The sequence below is a fragment of the Uranotaenia lowii genome, chromosome 2 (assembly GCF_029784155.1).
Source record: "Uranotaenia lowii strain MFRU-FL chromosome 2, ASM2978415v1, whole genome shotgun sequence".
NCBI classification, from domain to species: domain Eukaryota; kingdom Metazoa; phylum Arthropoda; class Insecta; order Diptera; family Culicidae; genus Uranotaenia; species Uranotaenia lowii.
Window position 1 is genome coordinate 370,165,130 of NC_073692.1, and position 20,059 is coordinate 370,185,188.

At 42.5% G+C, this 20,059-nt stretch overlaps 1 protein-coding gene across 2 annotated transcripts in view; it reads right to left on the reverse strand.

Annotated features, from left to right (window-relative positions):
* Positions 1-301: 301 nt before the first annotated feature.
* The window catches only part of LOC129749854 (coatomer subunit beta'), a 185,422-nt gene continuing 165,664 nt past the window's right edge, over positions 302-20,059 (reverse strand). For both annotated transcript variants that reach the window (XM_055744944.1, XM_055744945.1), the window contains 12 exons: positions 9,396-9,529; positions 8,476-8,575; positions 8,211-8,410; positions 7,800-7,902; positions 7,586-7,733; positions 7,354-7,523; positions 6,887-7,290; positions 2,552-2,708; positions 2,285-2,486; positions 2,100-2,213; positions 1,807-2,031; positions 302-1,540 (listed from right to left, as the gene is read on the reverse strand). In XM_055744944.1, coding sequence (XP_055600919.1) covers positions 1,505-1,540; positions 1,807-2,031; positions 2,100-2,213; positions 2,285-2,486; positions 2,552-2,708; positions 6,887-7,290; positions 7,354-7,523; positions 7,586-7,733; positions 7,800-7,902; positions 8,211-8,410; positions 8,476-8,575; positions 9,396-9,529 — 1,993 coding nt within the window. In that variant the 3' untranslated portion in view covers positions 302-1,504. The remainder of the gene's footprint in view (positions 1,541-1,806; positions 2,032-2,099; positions 2,214-2,284; positions 2,487-2,551; positions 2,709-6,886; positions 7,291-7,353; positions 7,524-7,585; positions 7,734-7,799; positions 7,903-8,210; positions 8,411-8,475; positions 8,576-9,395; positions 9,530-20,059) is intronic.

Sequence of the window (20,059 nt, forward strand, 5' to 3'; positions counted from 1 at the left end):
AAGAAAACTGGGATCCAGATAGGGTTACGCTGCGCATAGATGTGATCGAGATCTGCAGGGAAGCCCTTAACTCGAACCTTGCTCGAGAAATAAGAACTGTTGTTGAGGGTTTGCAAAATTAAACCGAGCATCGTGGCTCCAGAGAGCGTTTTAAGATGAAGGCGTTGTTTGTTAGACCGATTAACATCGGTCAAGTTTAAACAGATTGCTTCCATCGAATGTAATGCGGCTGAACTAATGACTAGTCTTATGCTTTCGGATAGCTTAGAATGAGTAATTTACGACGCAAATTATATTTTCTTTTGAATTAACCATTCTTTCCTTTATGTATTTTGTGTATATCGATTTTGTTTTATCGGTATTTTTTCCCTCGCTAACTTTCTTTCTCTTTCTTCACATTCCACTATTACAGGGTGAATTGAATTCTAGCATCAATAACACACGCTCAACAACGTAACGTGTCCACAGTAGTACCCCATTTTGTTTTGTTTGTTGCTTAATTTTCCTTGGTTTTTTTTTTATAACTCTCCATCGCTGTTGTTAGGTTGTTTATCAGAGCATCCAAGAGTTTATGTGGATGTGTCTATTTTTAAATTACGTCTGTCAGTTACGATATACGATAAACAGATATTAGGCAGGATAGAAAATAATATTGATAATAATAAGAATGCTCGGGGTTTAGATTTTTTAACATTCAATCCCGCCTTTCCCGATCAAACCATTTTTTTTGTTTTGCTGTATCAATAGTGCTACTTTTGCATTCTCAAATCAAGTGAAAGTAGAATTAAAAATACTTGTTTTCCCCTGTGTTTATTATCGAACGGGGTAAACTTTTGCATAAACATCTTTCAGAACCAAGAATCAACAATCCATCATTCACCATTAAATAAATGTAACTTGATTTTCAAACAATCATATCAGCCTGCGTCATCGTTATCATAAGCGGGTCAAGGTGCTTCTTGCTGTTTGTTTTCCAAATTCTTCGAACATTTCTACAAACGATGGGTTGAAGTGCTTCAGAATGAGAACGGTGAATGATTCGATGAGAACGGATTTTTGAGAAACATCTGTTCAGCTTAATTTAAGGAAAACTATCTGATAGCTGAACGTTCTTAAGTTGTTGTTTTTTTTATCAATACAATAACTTGACGTGTTGTAACAGAGGAGTCAAGCAGGGCAAACTTAATCGTCAAATCGTTTTCATCCGAAGTCCATCGATGACGCTGTTGGAATTTTGCGTTAATGTTACACCTTCGGCTTTTGGGAATAATGTTTCCATTTTTTTTTAACTTCTCTAAACTCTTGACTATCGCTATACTATATATTTATATAAAAAAAAATTATCGAACGACAGGACGACAGGATAAGAAGGAAAAAAGGATCATATGTTTGCTTGTTTTTTTTTCTGGGGGAGGATCTGTCTCTACTTAGGGTACTTAAATATAACTATTTTACCTCCTCGATGCGCCAACTCGCTACTGCTGCTGGATTTGATCCTCCGTGTTTAATCACTTAACAGATCGTCGTCTATATTTACATCCTGAAAGTAGGAGAATGAAATCACAATTTAGTTATGGAATCAGGAATTCGAATTTAAAGTGAGATGTAGAATCAGAATGTATCGTCAACTTTCGATTTACGATTCAAATTCGTAACAAAAATTGGTTTTCAGATTCTCTCAGATAAAAGGGTCCATTTCATATTTCAGAATCCGAACTACAAGATGGAGAAATGAAGATTCGAAAATTCAGACGTTAACATTCAGGATTCTAGTTTGATTTTTCTAAATCAATCTTCGAAACCTACCGAAGTGTCGATATTATCGTCCAGGTTGAGGGCTTCGATTTCCGACTCAAAGTCTTCGAGGGAGCTCTTCCGTTTGATGGGGTTGGCCGGCGGTGCCGTTTGCGGCTGCTGCTGGTTTGCGGCGGGTAGCGACGACTGCTGAGAGGTGGGGATGGTGCTGCTGGCCACCGACGAAGGTATCAACGGTTCGGCGAGAGTTGGCGGTTTCGCTGACAGGCTCGATTGCTGGAAATCGAAATCGAAAATTTTAGTCAAACTTACTTCTCTTTGAATAAGAAATGTATTAAACGTACCGTTGAGCCATCTGCACTGCTGCTAGCCACAGCACTCGGATCGTAATCGAAGCGTCCCTCGTTTTCTGCGGCCTTCATTTCATCTATCGGGTTTCGGTCGATGTTGAGTGGAATCTAATACAAATGAAAACGAAATTTAGTAAACACATCCTTGAAAATCAAATTAGGTACAAGCTAACACTTACATCGATAGCGGCCCGAGCCGGCAGCTTCTGGGAGCGTTCCGGCAGCAGGAACTGCTGCGTCTTGACCGAATCGTAGAAACCGGGGAACAGATTTTCGTACTGCTGCGGGTCGGCCAGACTTTGGCCGGCCTTCTCGTTGATCTTGCCGAGCTCCGTTCGCCAGATGTCCAGCACGTAGGAGATTTTGTTCGGCATGTAGGTTCTGTTGAAGAAAACATCTCATAAGTTTGAATTCACTACAGAAAAAAAAATGGAAAAGAAACGTACCTAGCGAAGAATGCCGCCTCCGGTATCCGGTTGGTTTGGATTAGGATCTCCAGGCACTTCTCCAGGTCGCCGAGCAGGAACATCGACAGGAAGGAGATGTTGAACTTGCCCTGCGAGACGCCGTTCTCGCCAAGATTCCGCAGCATGTCGCCGTCACCTGTAAGTAAATTGGTGGGATTAGTTCGCAGTTCACAGATTTATTCTATTTTATTTTTTGAAGAATCTTTTAAATATGACGGGCTTCTGATTGATTCCTCTACAAACTATTCGAAATGATCAGTGGTTGAAGAGTCTTCCGCCACGAAAACATCCTGGCAAATCTCTTGAAGAAGCTTCGCCAACCGTCGCTGAAATGACCATAAAGTGGTTTCCGGGCTTTGGAAAATTTGATATACTTATTGAAGTCAATCTGGCTCTGAAGTGGGCCCTCGTAATCGTTCAGGTCAACCACGTCTTTGGGCTCTAAAAGGTATACCCTGGAGATCATTGCTCGCGACCGCATCTACGACTAGCTGACACTTTCCCTTGAGTTTATACATGAAAGACCGATTGGTGAAGGAGGACATCAAGGCCATAGTCAGCCTTCTCGGCTCAGTGTACGGTCCCCTGAGAGAACGAGGTACTGCGCAATTCCCACCAACTGTGAAAGTTATTTGTCCTAAAAGGTACAATGGTTGGCTGAAAAGCTCAGATAAAAATGGGGAAAAGCCCTGGAACCCCAACAAATTGTACCTGGAACAGTTGTGAACAGAAGAGACGCTTGCCGAATTGCGCGTAAACGGCCCTGGTCCGATCATCCACGCTGATTGTCTAGCGTAGTTTATTTGATAGCTTCGGATTCATTCAGCTTAGTAAGGTTAGGTTATCCCACGTCGATCGCAATTAGCGTCATCGCAGACTGTATGCCAAGTTGTCGGCTGTCATGTCTGGTCCGCAGGCAGCGAATATGTTGGCATGTTACTCTTCAAATCTTGGACAATAGAATACCACGTGTTCAGGTGTCTCCTTCGCGTCACCGCATGTCCGGCAGACCGGTGAGGCCACATGTCCGAACATGTAGGGATACTTATGAAGCATCCATGACCAGTCAGGAATTTCGTCATGTAGAAATCCCCTTCGCCATGCTTTCTCTCCATCCATTCCTTGATGTTTGGGATCAAACGATCCGCCTCCCTCTTTCTGAGCTGTCCCACAGCTGCTGCCAGTTGGCCATGGAGAAATCCCTGGCTCGTGTTCTCACGTTTTGCATGCCTCTACAATCGTAGCAATAGAAGACTTCCACCAACGAAACCGACATGGACATGACTCCCGCTATAACGCATGCAGCCTCCGACGAAACGGTGCGGTATGCACTAATGACCCACAAATTCATTTGCTTCTGTACACTGTTCAGCTTCTGCTGGTTACACTGGATGTTAATGCCAGATTTCCAGGCCGCCCCTCCATATCGAAGGATCGACGAAACCACACTCGAAATTACACACTTCTTCGGATCCCCGAGTTGTTCGCCATTATCCTCGTGCCGCAGCACGTGGCGTAGAGGATAGCCTTCCAGTCGTCTAAGCCAACGGTCATGAGTATCAGGGAATAGTCGAGATAGCCATGACTTGATGTCATGGCTATGCGGTAACAAACTACAAAAATTTCACTAGTCGTATTCTGACCACGAAAGAAACAAGTTGTAATAAATACCTTTAGACAGTTATTCTCTTGTTTCACCTATAGAAGAATACAACATTCTTTTGGCAACGAGGAATTTCAAGAACCTCCGAAAGCAACCTAACTCCTATTCCTGAAACCTTCAAGCAACAACCGATTCAAGATGACCGACAAGGCTTTTCGAGACGCGATTATCCAGCTCACCGAACTTATCACAAACCAGCAGCGGCAGATTGCAGTTCTCCAACGGACGAATGCCAATCCGGCTGGCAGTGAGCGAATTATCGAGTCCCTTGCGACCGGTATCAACGAGTTCCGGTACGATCCTGACGGCGGAATATTTTTTGAATCCTGGTACGCGCGCTTCGAAGACGTTTTCAAGGAAGACGGCAAGCAGTTGGACGACAACGCAAAGGTGAGGTTGCTTCTCCGTAAGATTGGCACGCAGTTCCACGAACGTTACGTGAACAGCATTCTGCCAAAGCACCCCCGAGAATTCCGTTTCGAAGAAACCGTCCCGAAATTGAAGAAACTTTTCGGAAGGCAAACATCGCTCTTCAACGCTCGCTATCAGTGTCTTCAGTACGTGAAAAACGATGCTGATGATTTCTCCACCTTCGCGGCCTCCATCAATAAACACTGTGAAGCGTTCCAGTTGACGAAGCTCTCGAACGATCAATTTAAGGCACTCTGGTTCGTCTGTGGTCCCACGCGACGTCGTTCGCGAAACTAATCAACTTTACTCTCTCTGGCAGGATCAATGTCAGCACCTCATCGAACGTAATATTCCACAAAACCGGGCCCAGTATCGACTCTAGCGGTACTCCAGCTGTAACATCCATTTCCTGAAATCCTTCGCTTGTCATGTATGGTAGTTTACGATTCTGGAAATAACTTTCCACTAATTTGCATAGCTGACACTATTGAAGGCGTTGCGCACGTCCAAAGTTACTACCGCACAATAACGATCCCCTCTTCTCTTCGTGAGTCTGGCTTTATCAGCCGTTTCAATGATACTTCGAATGGCGTCGACCGTGCATCGCCCTTTTCGAAACCGAATTGATTATTGGACAGTCTGCCTTTGCCCTCGGTGTATCGCTGGATACGATTCACGATCGCCTTTTCCGGAATTGTATCCAGTAGGCATATTGGCCGGCATGCCTATGGGTTCCCCAATGGCTTTTCTGATTTGGGCAGCAGAACCAGCTTCTGCCGTTTCCGTACCTCTGGAAACATCCTTTCTTCAATACAAATTTGCGGTAACGATCGGACCATTTTGGGAATTTCCTCTTCCGCAGTCTTTTCCAGCTGAAGGGATTTTGCGATGTCGCGAGTCGCGCAGTTCTTCCACCGATATTGACTTCTCCTCGCTCGTATCCCAGTCGTACGGGACTTGTGACCAGCTATTGACATTATGTTGAGGGAACAGCTTTCCCGTTATTTCCCTCAGTTTGTTGGGGCCAATTTGAGATGGTGCGCAGCCGCTTTTGTTTTTTGCCATTATTATTCTGAGTAGGCATCACCCCATGGTCGGCTTTTGGCTTAAAGACAATATTTCCTTAAACATGCATTTTTGCTTTCTTTAATAGCCTTGCAGAGGTTTCTTTTCGCATGTTTGAAAAGCGTCCTGCGCGGAGAGACGTCTCTCCGTTTGAGTTCGTGCTCTCTGCATTTATCGCCTAGCACGCAAATATGATGTGGGTTTTTACGATTAGCTCTCCTCGTCATTCCTGCGTCACAAGCACGTGTGAGTACTTTCGTCAGGTTTTCTGCCGACAAGATTTTGTTCCCACTTCAACATCTCGACAAAGACGTTTCGGTCGAATTGTTTTGTCCTCCAGCGTCGTTCATCCACCATGACCTCTCCTCTGCCTGAATGTGCACTCTTACCCACACGATAGCGGATCGCAAAGTGGTCGCTATGAGTGTAGTCCTCGCTCACCCTCCAATTACTTGTCCATCTGGGACTAGCAAATGTGATATCTATAATGGATTCACACCCTCTCTATGGTAGGTCCTAGTATTACCTACGTTCGCCAGGTCCACATTCAGCCTTGCACGTGCTCAAGTAGACTCTGTCCTCTGGCGTTCGTAAGGGATCTACCCCATTCCTGGGCCCACACATTGAAATCTCCCGCGATAATAACGGGGCTTCGACCTGTGTGAGCACCTCGACTATGTTATCCATTGTAGCGCTAAATTTCTCCTAAGTGCACCTTGGCGGAGCGTAGCAGAAGACACAGAAGAAGATTCCATTGACTTTGGCTATCACGAAGCATTCCTCATTCGATGTGACCACTTCTTGTATGGGAAACATTCCTGTCACTCCTATCCTATTGCGACCAGATTGTCACTATCGGTCACCCAATTTGTGCCATTCAGGGCTCTATAAATAAAAGGGGTCTGCTACTAATGCTATGTCTAGCATCTCTTCAACCGCCATTTGCTGCAGAAGCTGTTGTGCTTCGTGACAGTGATTGGTGTTACTCGGAAGAACTCGAGGTCAACACTAATACCATTCCTCTTGACAATTCGACGCGGGATATCTGCAAGCGGTACTTCGAACTCCGTGGCATCACCAATTCTTTTCAACAAAAGAAAACTTCGGGTTCAGGCTGCGATCTGAAAAGAGACGCAGACCCAAAACAAACGCATGAAACACTAATTTCTACTCACCAGAGCTAGTAGCCAGTAACAGCAGTCCGCCAAAATCATTCGCATTGGTCAGACACTCCTTGACCAGATCGAACTTGTTCTTGCTGGTGGCGATGCTGGCCAGCTGGGACCACTTCTGGGGGCTGTCGGATTCCCGTGCCAGCACCAGGGCCGTATCCAGGTCCCCGATTTGCAGCGCCAGATCGAACCGGTGCTCCGGATCGGTAGAAACCTGCAGCGCCTGCTGCTTGAAGCCTTGCTTCTCGAGGAAATGCGCCACCCGGGTGCGGTGCTCCTTCGGGATCGTCGGCAGCACTCGGTCGGCCGTCTCGAAGTCCCGTCGCATCACGGCCGTTTGGTACTCGAGTACTGAGAGCAGCAGGGCGAAGCTGGTCACGTTGAGCTCCTTGTCGCCCAAGTAAAGACTGGATGAAAAAAGCAAATGAGAATTTGTCGGAAGAGTGTTGAATTTAGGGAAAAAGCCTTACCGATTATCTTTCGGGACGTAGCCCAGCAGATACATTGTCCGGTCCAGGTGGGAAATGGTGACGATTTCCCCACCGACGTAGTAGTTGATTCGGTTGACCGAGTTTGTGTAGATGAAGCAATCGCCGACCCAGAGACCGGTTCGCACCGCTTCGCTGACTTCTCCGAGGACCTTTAAAAATGTTTTTTTAAAGATATCTTCAAAGACAAATTAAATTTGGTAAATAGGCATACCTCGAAAGCCTCCTCGATACCGTCTTCGCCGACCTGCTGTTTGGTGGCCAATGAGTTCTGAATCATACCGATATCGACCTGCAGAATGAAGTACGAGTCTTCGGTGGCCAAGCACACTAGGGTGCCGGCTTCGTTCCAGAATACGTGACTGTGGAAGAGAAAAGATAATATTAAAAAAGGTTGTCGTTTGGAACTTAAGTTTGTATTAACTTACCGTGGTTGCACTTCAATTCGCCGGATCAGTTCCAGATTTTCCCAATCATAGAAAGTCAGTCCGGACGAGGTTTTCACTCCAAGAAGCTGTCCCCCGAAAATTCCTGTTCAAAAGTAGGGATGTCATTAGAAATATTCTAACATAAAATTCAACAGTCAGACGAATGTAACGGATTGTTTTTGGACAAGTACCTTCTACGGAATGAGTGCGCGTTTTTTTTTTTGTTAGTAGTGGATGGTTTTTGGAATGTTACGAGAGCATGTTCGCAAAAAAAAGAAACAAGGGAAAAGACAGAGAACAATTCCAAGCGTGAGTACTAGTAGATTTGCGGGACGCACTTCGTTTAAGCAGAACTCCACAGATCGTAAGGATATTTAAGGACAAAATTTCAACACTTGTTAGGAAGCTTACCTTCTGCGCCGTAGTCCGGGGTAAAGCTTTTCCGTTCCTTGAAGTTGCGGAACAGCTTGACTGCGCCGCTCGATTCCCGCACCGCGTATTCGCTGTTCTCGGAAGCCCACACAAACTCCTGGGCCGATCCGAAGGCTTTGTTTCGGAGGGCCATCGAGGTGTAGATGATGTACTCGCCGTCACCGCAAACCACCACAAATCTGCAATTGAAGTGATTTTTAAGTTAGAACTATGCTCATATTATGCGTAATTTTCTTGAACTTACCGTCCATTTGGATTGTGAGCAATCGTCTGGGGGTAGATTTCACATGCTCCCATATCTTTAACGGCCACCGGAAGTCGTTCGCCGTCCTTGATTTCTGTACCTGGAAAAAGAAATAAAAAATCCTCGTTAATATGAAAACTTCTGATGTAGCATTACGAATTCAGATAGTATTTGAAAATTTAGATGACAGACTAACAATTAAAAGTTCATAGATAAAAACTTTTCGATATTTTTTTCTATTCTTTTCAATTTTTCGATTTAATATAAAAACCTTTTACAGAAGCTAGGGTTCCAGAACGTGAGTTGAAAACCAAAAAACTACAGTTACAACATTGATTTTCTCCTAGAATTGAAACATGTTGGGATGTAGGGATTCATCCTTGGAGGCCGTTAATGGAGATTAATTGCAATAAAATTCACGCTGTCGCGTGTTTTCACTTCCGCTTTCCGAAGGTTGAGGAAAATCGACATCAACATCCAGACCAGAGAAATGGATAACAATCATTTGGTCGTAGGTGTCTACATATTAAACCAGTTTCAGTTGGAAACATCCAATGACATCTTCCCAAACCACTCGGAATCGAACGTCGCGCGAGGAGAGCATACTTTTAATTAAGGTAAAAGCATACATGACTGAGCTTTTCTCCTTTGGGAGACGCGCTCGCTGCAATTTTTTTTTCTTGCCCTTTATTCTTATTCGAACACAATTCCTCTACACTCATTTCATTGCACATTTTAATATCCATGGGAATAAATTTGAACCCAGCAGCATCCCGCTTTTTGCCAGCTTTCCGTTTGGGACAAAACAACAATCATTCTGTGTTTTTTCCACGACGGAAGTCGTTTTTGGGGTAGAGTTTTTCGATTTGCCATCTGGCATCGGAGATTATTCGAAACATTCGGCTTGGTTGTTTGCTTACCTTCCGGTAGGGCCTTCAGGTTGACCTGTTGCATTTCCGAGTGGCGGGCCCACACGATTTTGCCGCCGTTGACGTCCATCGACATGGCCGGCTCTTCTCGACCGACCTTGATGATGATCGAGCCCTCGTCGTAGCTGCAAGAGAAATCAGGAACATTTGAAAATTACTACACAAAATTAGCATTTTTTTTAAATATCATCATAAAGATATAAGTTATAAGTTGAAGTACTACATAGATTTGAAAAATTTGTTTTGGTTTTGTTTTAACGCTTTCAACTCATAGTTATTCTGAGAAAGCAAAAACTTTTTTTAATTTTTTTTTGAGCCACTGAATCATTTTGCTGGATAAATCATAAACTAATTAAAAATCAAAACCAGGTTTTTGTTTTTATTATATGAATATATAAAAAAGCATGATTTTTGTCAAATTGGTACATAACATGATTTTTAATTCAATAAAATTTGGTTTTGAAACCAAACTTTAAAATGTAATTTCCGATTTTGGTATAAGATTCTCGAATACTCAATTTCAAAGTTATTTTCGAACCCTTGCTTGTCATTATTATCAGTGTATTGTTACGGTCTTGATCTCTGATCTGGATTTTTTTTTTCAAATTTGCGGATGTGACAATTGAAGATGGCTTGAACGTTAGATCATTGAAATAGATTTTATCAATCAACTCAAAGTATTATAAAAATAATGGAAAATTTCTTTTTGCTGAAAATCTGTTTAGAGGAGATAAGGGCATAATGGCCATCATAAGAAGGACGCTAATTTAACCACAGAAAACAGGGGAAGGGAGGGGGGGGGGGATGGTGTTTGGTGACTATTTTTTTTCTATGATTTGAAAATTGGTCCAAAAACTAAAACGTGAGGTCAATTCGCTTCTATCGCTGCTTAAAATCCTTGAATATGTTTAAGAGTCTGGAAGATCCAAACTCAGTTGATTTGGACATAAAATAAGCTTTTTTAGGAGAGTTTTCCTTTTCCTAAAATAAAACTTATTCTATACGCAAATCCAACAAGCCCAATCTTACAAACTGTTTTGCAAATTCAAAGATTTTTACCGTTTATGAAAATAAATCAAATTTTCAAAAAAAAAGTAAGAGATACAAATCATCAGAATTTCGGATCAAATTTTCTTGCTGCAGTTTTAAACCAAATAAATAATTTTAGTTTGAGTATTTGGCTTCAAAAAACTGTTTTCTGAAAGATGAAATGCCGAATTTTGGTGACCTCAATGTGTTAATTATGTTAAACAATAAAGGGTGATACGGTCAAAATTTGGTCAATATCAACTTGACGTATTTCTTTCAATTTTGCATTTAAAAAACCTGAACATCCCTCATTTTGAAGGTGTGTGTGTGTAGAATGAATTTCGAACGATATGAATGGGATTTGAAACAAAATTACAATTTATGGAAAAATTTAGGGGTCTTATTGTTCAAATAAGTATACAGTCGCATTCTGACTACGAGACAGTTTTTCTTTGGAAATTTAGGAGCATTTCTGCAAAATATTCGAATTTCGGAAAGAATTTTTTCAAATGTAGTTGTAAAAATATGCTAAAAAAATGACTTGTTGCAACTTGTAATAAATGCTACTTTATTTTAGATCCTACGAAATTTAAAAAAAAATTAGTTATAACGAATTTAGCAAAAAGCAATTTTTTTAACTCAATAAAAAATCCAGTTAAAAATTATGTTTTTTTAACCGCATAAGCGCTTAATGGATTGTAAATACTTTGGTTAACATTTTTATATTTTTTGCAGAATTTTAAAATCAGTAGTTTTTCTAGAAAACTAATATCAACCGTTACAAATGTATTAAAGTGTTTGGGGAACGTTTGTCGACAGCCAGGACAAACAAAATACAACGGCCAAAGCGCGATTCTGGAGGCTGTACAAGACGATGCTGACGAAGTTTGACTTCGTGGTAATGGACGACGAAACCTACGTCAAAGCCGACTACAAGCAGCTTCCGGGACAGGCGTTTTTATACGGCAAAAGGAAGGGGAAAGGTAGCAGATATTTTCAAGCACATGAAATTGTCTAAGTTCGCGAAGAAATATCTGGTTTGGCAAGCCATCTGTACCTGTGGCTTGAAAAGCAGCATTTTCATAGCTTCCGGGACTGTCAACCAAGAAATTTACGTGAAAGAGTGTTTGACTAAACGTCTGCTGCCTTTCCTGAAGAAACACGGTTGTTCCGTACTGTTTTGGCCGGATTTGGCATCTTGCCAAGGACAAGAATCCTCCCAACACGCCAGAGCTCCGCCCAATTGAGAAATACTGGGCTATTGTCAAGCGGAACCTAAAGAAGACCAAAAAAACTGCTAAGGACGAGCAGCAGTTCAAGGCAAACTGGCTTTCTGCGGCGAAGAAGGTGGACAAGGTTGCTGTACAAAATCTGATGGCAGGGGTTAAGCTTAAGGCCCGGCAATTCGGATTTGGAAAAGCGGAAGCCTATCTGAATATTTTTCCTGAATTTTATACTAATTAAAGTTGAAAAAGAAATCTAATTTGATTTTTTAAATAAACGATTTCACCGATTCACACGCGATTTCCTTGGACCAAATTTTGACCGTATCACCCTTTATTCTATTTATCATATTATTGTTAAGCTCCGTATTGCCAACGTAATGGCATCACTAGAACAGGTATAAAATAACTTTTCTCGTGCATATAGTTTTATTGCCTTAATCTTGCGTTAACATACTCAAAATCCGGTGCAAAGCCGAACGCAAGTACAGAAATAATCTCAGAAAATGCAAATTGATAAAAATGTTAAAAAACAGCTACATTTGAATAGCCGTCAAAAATTCTGTGTTTCGATTTTTTTTTATAAATCTAAAGATGCTAAAATGTCACAAATCACGACAATTTTCCAATTCACTTTTCAAAAAAAAATTGTTGTTACTGGAATTTCGCGGTAAGATATTTGCTAAGAAATATATTGAGAGAATGTTGTACCCAAATCTTTTTTGTGGTTTCGAAACGTAAAGCATAGGACCGTTCATAATTCTAGTTCGAACGCGCAGCGTGAAGAGGCAGCCTCTTAGCTCTGATCTATGATTCTAAGATCGTCCTGTTTTTTCTAGGTTTACTGAAAGACCTAGGAAGGTCCCGTGTTTCTAGGTTTACCAAAGCTAGGGACAATTCTCTATCCTAGGCTATCGCTATTTCTAGGCAAGACTTTTGAACATTTCAAACAGACCGCGGAGTGACTCAGTTGCCAACTACCCATACTGCCAAATAGACTTATTCACAAATTGGGAGACCGCTTAAGAGTGTCCATTCCCCGGCCATTTTAGCGTTCCCGGGATCGGGAAATCTGACGATCATTTTCCCGGGTTCCCGGGAAAATGGAAAATGAAAATCTCAACCTTCTACTGTATGCGAAACCTTATCGATATGGTATTTATAAATTTTTAAACACGGTATTTTTAACGGAAAACATTTTAAACAATTTCCAATGCCTCAAAAAATCAATAAGCAAACCCAAGACCCGAAAATAAAGTACTTTAACCGACAAACTGGTCTGATTTTAGCTGCAAAAATTTGAAATAATTGAGAAAGATTTTCCACATTACGGCAAATCCTCCAAAAATTCCGGGAACACCAAGTCCCTACGCACCATCTATTCATCGACTTCAAAGCCGCATACGACACGATCGACCGTAACGAGCTATGGAAAATCATGGACGAGAATGGCTTTTCCGGGAAGCTGATCAGACTGATCAAGGCGACGATGGATGGAACGCAGTGCTGTGTGCGGATTTCGGGTGAATTGTCGAGTTCATTCGAATCGCGCAGGGGGCTTCGACAAGGTGATGGTCTATCCTGCATGATGTTCAACGTGGCGCTAGAAGGTGTTATTCGACGAGCGGTGGGCGAAATGCGGGGCACCATTTTCAACAGATCCAGTCAACTTATCTGCTTTGCCGATGACATTGATATAGTCGGCAGATCATCTGCGGCGGTGGAGGAGATCTACCGCAAACTGAAACGCGAAGCAGGAAGGATTGGGTTGATGATTAATACGTCCAAGACGAAGTACATGCTGGCCTGCGGATCCGAGACCGACCGAACCCGCTTGTCCAGTAATTACAAGGTCACGATCGACGACGACGAGCTGGAGATAGTCGAAGACTTTGTCTATCTCGGCTCACTGGTGACCGCAGACAATGACACCAGCCGTGAGATTCGCAGGCGAATTATCAGCGGAAGTCGTGCCTACTATGGACTCCACAAGCAACTGCGGTCGAGGAGACTTAGCCCTCGCACGAAGTGTAACCTATATATGACGCTCATTAGACCGGTTGTTCTCTACGGGCACGAGACATGGATATTGCTCGAGGAGGACCTACGTACACTCGGAGTATTCGAGCGACGAGTGTTAAGAACCTTCTTTGGCGGTGTACAGGAGAACGGAGTGTGGAGGCGAAGGATGAACCACGAGCTCGCGCGACTCTACGGCGAACCTAGTATCCAGAAGGTGGTGAAAGCTGACCGGATACGCTGGGCGGGACATGTTGCGAGAATGCCGGATGACTGTCCTGCAAAACAGGTGTTCGCTACGAATCCGGTAGGAACAAGACGAGCGGGGGCGCAACGAGCGAGGTGGTTAGACCATGTGGAGCGTGATCTGGCGAACGTGGGGTGCCCCAGGAATTGGAGAACGGTTGCCATGGAGCGAGTGAATTTTAGGAATTATGTTCGTCAAGTTATGTCGTGAGACGGAATACTATGTAAATAAAAAAATAAAATCATTTTCATCTATATTTGGCCCTGCGTAAATGGATATCACTAGGAGATCTATCGGCACGATTAGTCTACCAATAGCTTGAAGTTTTGTAGAAGACGGGACTTTTATATCTTTTGATTTTAGTTTCTTATTGATTAGAATTCCGGCACCCCCGTACCCATCGTCTCTGGACGTGTAATACGCGTAGTACCCTGGTATCTTATATTTTGTTTGTTCTTGCTCTTGTTTAGTCCATGTTTCAGAAAGTAAAATGATGTCGTATTCTTCTTTTATGACTACTCTCGTTAACTCGTCTTTGTGTTTCTCAATGCTTTGGATGTTCAATTGAAAGATCTTCAAAGTCATATTAATGTTACAATTTTGTACTTACGATTTCTGTGCTCTGGTTACCTTAATTTTGGGTCAAGTTCAGCGCTTGCTTAAGTCTTGATCTGCTTCTACTCCTTCGTTCATGTCCTCGTTCCAGCATATCTTTTTGATTGTTGCTTTGTGATCCTTCTTCTACCGTGTTGTTTTCCTCATATCCGCTTAGCTGCTTGTTTATGGCTTCTCTTTGTTGTTGTTCCAAATGATGCGCCCATCTCTCAAAGTCCGATATTTTGAACTTGTTGAAGAGAGCCACGCCATTTTTCTCTCCTTCTTGATTTTCCGTTCTTTTCTTTTTTTTCTGCATATACTTCTATTTGATCTGCAACGTTGATTTCTCCTAAGGTACGTTTGGGCTTTTGTTTGCTGCTGAATTCGGGTCTTGTTTTATAGTTTCCGGATACCATTTGTGCAAAGCTTTGTGGAAGCTTAGGGAACTCCTCTATGTTTTCCAGCAACTCGTATCGGTTTTGTGTTAAAACGGGATTCTGCTCCTGTGCTTCGATGTATGTTAGTGTTGTCCTGGCCATGATCGTCTTGATATTCCTTTGGCGTGTTCGTTCGGGACATTCCATGTCGGAAGTTTTATGTTCTCCGTTGTTCCGGCAGTAAAAACACTTCTGTTTGATTACACATTCCTTGTTTTCCTCGTGGTACTGAGTACAATTGGGGCATCTTGGTTTGGAACGACAGTTTTGAGTTTTATGGTTGTACCGCAAACATTTTAGGCATAGCTCTGGTTTGTTGAAGAATGGTCGAACTTTATTTATACAGCAGAAGAGTCGTATTTCCGTTGGCAACGTGTTAGCTCGGAAAGTTATGCTTATCCTTTGTGCTGGAACCTCCTTTTTGCCATCGAACCGTTTCAATCGTTTGATTTCTATTATTGGAGCGTTGCATGTAATATTCATTTCAATTTCCTCTATATCGAAGTCCTCTGGCACACCATTTACCACACCCGTAACTGACACGAATCCTCTTGTGATGTAGGCCTTGTATCCATTGCTTCGTAGGTTCTTGTCATTCTGTAACATATTGGCTGCCTTGAAGTTTTTCATGAACACTAACACTTTGTTTCTTCCTAGCATCCTGATGTTTTCTGTTTCGTCCTTGTACTCTTTTTTTGTAGACATCCATCTTCCTAAGGTTAACTTATTAATCCTCTCGTCTTGATTTATCGGTTGTACGATAACCCGGTAAGGGGCTACGTCTGTCTGGTCGTATTCATATTTCTGGAATGTTCGCTGTCCGGAGTTTTTGTCCGGAGGGTCTTCGCCGCTCGCCATGTTTGAGGTTATGTTCCGGTAGAACCGCTCAATTGTGGCATTTCACACAATTCTGCACTTCTTTCGATTTTAATTCACCTTCTAACTAATCTTTAATGACTCTTTCGGAAAAGTTTATTTTGTGACGTTTTTCTAATATTTCCACTTAAAAAACTCGCAATTGAAAAAAAAGCACGTGTTGTTCCAACGACTGTTACTACACGAATGAGTGATAGTGTCAGTTTGGACAAATATCCTGAATCTCTGAAGCATGCTGTTGTTCGTCCGGCGTTTAAATCTAGTGATTCCAAAAATCATTTCTGCCTTCAGCAAGGTTTTCGAAAAACTTTTTTCAACAAGATTGATTGAGTTTTTAGAAAATGAAAATTTCCTATATAAATACCAACATGGGTTCCGTAAAGGTTGATCTACGGAGATTGCCGTGTTAGAGTTGATCAACAGTGTATCTCAGAGCCTCGACAAAAAAAAAGGAAACACCAGGTGCGTTATTTCTCGATCTATTGAAAGCCTTCGAAACAATTCATCACGATTTTTTTTTGCTAAAAAAGCCAGAAGCATATGGAATAAGAGGCACAGCCAACGACTTCATGCGAAATTATTTGAAAGATCGTAAACAAGTATTAAAGCGTCTCGTTTGAACTACGGTACGTTGCACATCGTGTGTGTGAGCTGAATCGAAATCTAATTTATTTTTCTTCTCTCCTTCCACACTCTATTGTCGAGCGGTGCAATGACCCACAACGATACACCAAGGTCATCGAAAAATGAAGTTCGAGTACGGAAATATCACGCCAATTATGCTGGGCCATATCTCGTTATGGCTGAAACAAATGTCGGGAATATATCTGCTGCAAAGATTGCTAAAAGTCTAGTGAAGAAATTTGGTGACGATTTTATTCGTGCTATGCCGGTTTCTAAAACCAAAATGAAAATTTTGATGCGATCGAGGGATGCTGCTAATGAAATAGCAGGCATCGGTACCTCAAATGAAGTGCGTTTTTTTATCCCCCAACGGCTGGTGGAGTGTCTGGGGGTAGCCTATATTGAGCCGGATATTTGCGATGAAGAATTGAAGTTTGCTAATGCTTACGATAAACGCAAGTCGAATCAATTTGATAACCCGGAGATAGTTCATGCTCGTCGTGTGCTTAGAAAATTGGCTGATGATAAAGAGGAAGCCCTGTTTACGGTGATTTTTACTTTCGCCGGGCAGAGTTTACCTACTCACATCGAGTTAAATAGAGTGCTTTATGCTGTTAAGCAATACATTTATCCTGTCCGCCAGTGTGGTAACTGCTGGCGCTTGGGACATGACAAAAAAGGATGCAAGAGTGCTAAACGCTGTAATCAATGCTTGGAGCAAGTGGGCGGCGAAGATCATGCGTGTGAAAATAGTGAGCCACAGTGCGTTAACTGTTTAGGCTCCCATCGGGCCAATGATCACAAGCTATGTCCGAAAATAATTCAAAAAAAGAAAACCGATAAAGAGCGGCGTGACACTTTTTCACAAGGACGTGTCGATTGGTTTTGTGGAACAAATTCTAATGATTCATCAAACACACTACCTGTCATCTCTCAACCAACAACAAACTCCACCGTGGCAGTAGCTTGCCAAACAAATAATGTTGACAAGAATGGATCTAATCCTTCCAGCAAACGTCGTTATAATGTCGATTCGGACGATGAGCTTCCCCAACTTGAAGTTAACATTTCTGACGGGGTTTGCGATTCGATCCGATCGACGATTGAATCTACTGAGGTCATCGATATCGTTGCAGATGCTCTGGAAGTTCCTGAGGAAGATATTGAAACTCGACAAAAAATCCAACAAATGGTTTTGGAGAGAATTTCGGATGTTGTTAGTGATAAAATGAAAGGCTATTTTGCTAATCTCAGATTATGAAAAAGACCACACCAAGCACTTTAACAACCACCGTTCCTCTGCAATGTCTACAATGGAATTGTAGAGGGATAAATAGTAAACGCTCATCCTTAATCCAGCTCATAAATACACACAATATCAATATTTCGCTTTTGAGTGAAACACATCTCGACAGTCACACAAACTTTAGTCTACCGCAGCACACCATGTTTCGTAAAGATCACAGACGAAACTCGATGGGCGTAGCCATCGCGATTCGTTCAGAACTAAATCCCGTAGCATTTCCTATTGCACTGTCAGCGGATATTCAAGCCGTTGCCTGCCAGATCAAATACATCTCCGGGTTGATCACCATTGTATCTGTGTACATACACCCGCAAGCCAACATATCGCAGACTCAGTTTGAAAATTTTTTATCAACCGTTCCGAAACCGTGCATCATTGGAGGAGACTTTAACGCAAAACATCACCTATGGGGAAGCGAGCATGGAAACATACGTGGAGACCGTCTTCATCAAGCCATCGAAACATCTCATCTCGTCATTCTCAACAACGGTCAGCCAACTAGGTTTGATGTAAACCGGTCGTGGGGCGCAATTGATATCACGCTGGTTTCTTCGAGCCTTAGTTTGTGCTTCGACTGGGAGGTTTTGGATTCACCAAATGGAAGCGATCATTTTCCGATAGTTTTTCATTCGAGTACTACATGCGCGATGAAATTCTACTCTGGAATCAATGTTCGGAAAATCGACTGGGAACGTTTTGCCGGAAGCCTCGAGGAATCATTCGTCGAAAATGGAGAACCGGATAGCTTTGATGTCTTCTTTGAACTGATTTGGCAAGCACTGCGCAGATCCTGCCCATCAGTAAACTCGAACCACACCCGCCGAATACCGCAACCCTATTGGGACGAAGAGCTAACAGAAGCGAAGAAAGCCACCAGAGTTGCTTTCCGCGCTTGGAAACGAGAGCTGTCAACCGAAGCTTACGAAGGGTACGCTAATACAGAACGAAGGTTCAGAAATTTGGTACGAGAGAAGAAGAGGAAAAGTTGGCAACATTTTTGTGATAGCTGTGATAGTTCTACGTCCCTCACAACCTTATGGAGGATGGCCAGAAGGTTTAAAGGGCGCGGAGAGCCATCAAAAAACATCAGAATTTCGGACAATTTGGCCAACGATGTTTTGGACAAGTTGGCTCCCTCATCTGCCAAAAATCCACCCCCGGTTTTTCTACAATGTTCTTGTTGCTCTCAAACTGGTTTTCCATTCTCAGTATCGGATATTCAAGCTGTTTTGAAAACCGGTAAAGATTCGGCTCCTGGTTTGGATGGTGTTCCATATTCCGTCATAAATCGTCTCCCATGGGCGGCGCTTAGTCAGTTGCGAAAAATCTATTGCCAAATTTTTGCTTCAGGAAAAATTCCGGAAAGCTGGAAAACCTATAAAATTGTACCGATTCCTAAAAATGGCCATGATCCGATTTCTCCTTCTGCTGTTCGTCCAATCGCGTTAGCTTCATGTTTTCGCAAAGTGTATGAACTCATAATCAAAGATCGACTAGAACATTTCATCGAAAACAACAACCTGTTCCCTTCAGCTATCAACGGTTTTAGGAAAGGACGAGGAACAATGGATGCGTTGTTTCCACTGATTAACGAAGCTTCCTTAGCTTTGAAAAGAAGAGAGCATGTGGTGATATGTAGCCTCGATATCAAAGCCGCCTACGACAACGTGGAAATTAATGTTCTGGTCCGCGAATTACGCTCATTAACAGTCCCTGAATGTCTAGTAAAAAGTATCTTCCATCTGTTTGAAGAAAGGAATTTGTGCATTTCGAGTGGATTAGATTCAATATCTAGGACAACGTGGAAAGGCCTTCCTCAGGGATCTCCACTAAGTCCGTTATGCTTTAATGTTGTGATCAGTGGATTGATCAACAGTGTCCCTCCTGATGTGATAACCGTAAATTACGCCGATGACACAACAATTGCTGTAAGAGGAACCTCACTGGAGCATAGTTGCGAATCTCTCCAAAGGGCAGTGGATATAGTTGTGGAAAATATTTTCGACCTTGGGTTAGAACTTTCGCCGACGAAATGTAAGTGCCTCCTGATCTCGACACAACAATGCGATAATCCTCCAGAAATAAACATCGGCGGTTGCACTTTGGAATACGTCAGATCCCTGAGGTTACTCGGCATGTACCTCACACGAAATCTGTCGTGGTCGTGTCATATTAGAGAGGTACAGAAACGTACAGCTCCGTATCTTAACTTTTTACGAAGCATATCGGGCCAGTTATGGGGAGCACATCCAGCAGCAATGTTAGTTATTTTTAAGTCATGTGTGAGATCAATATTG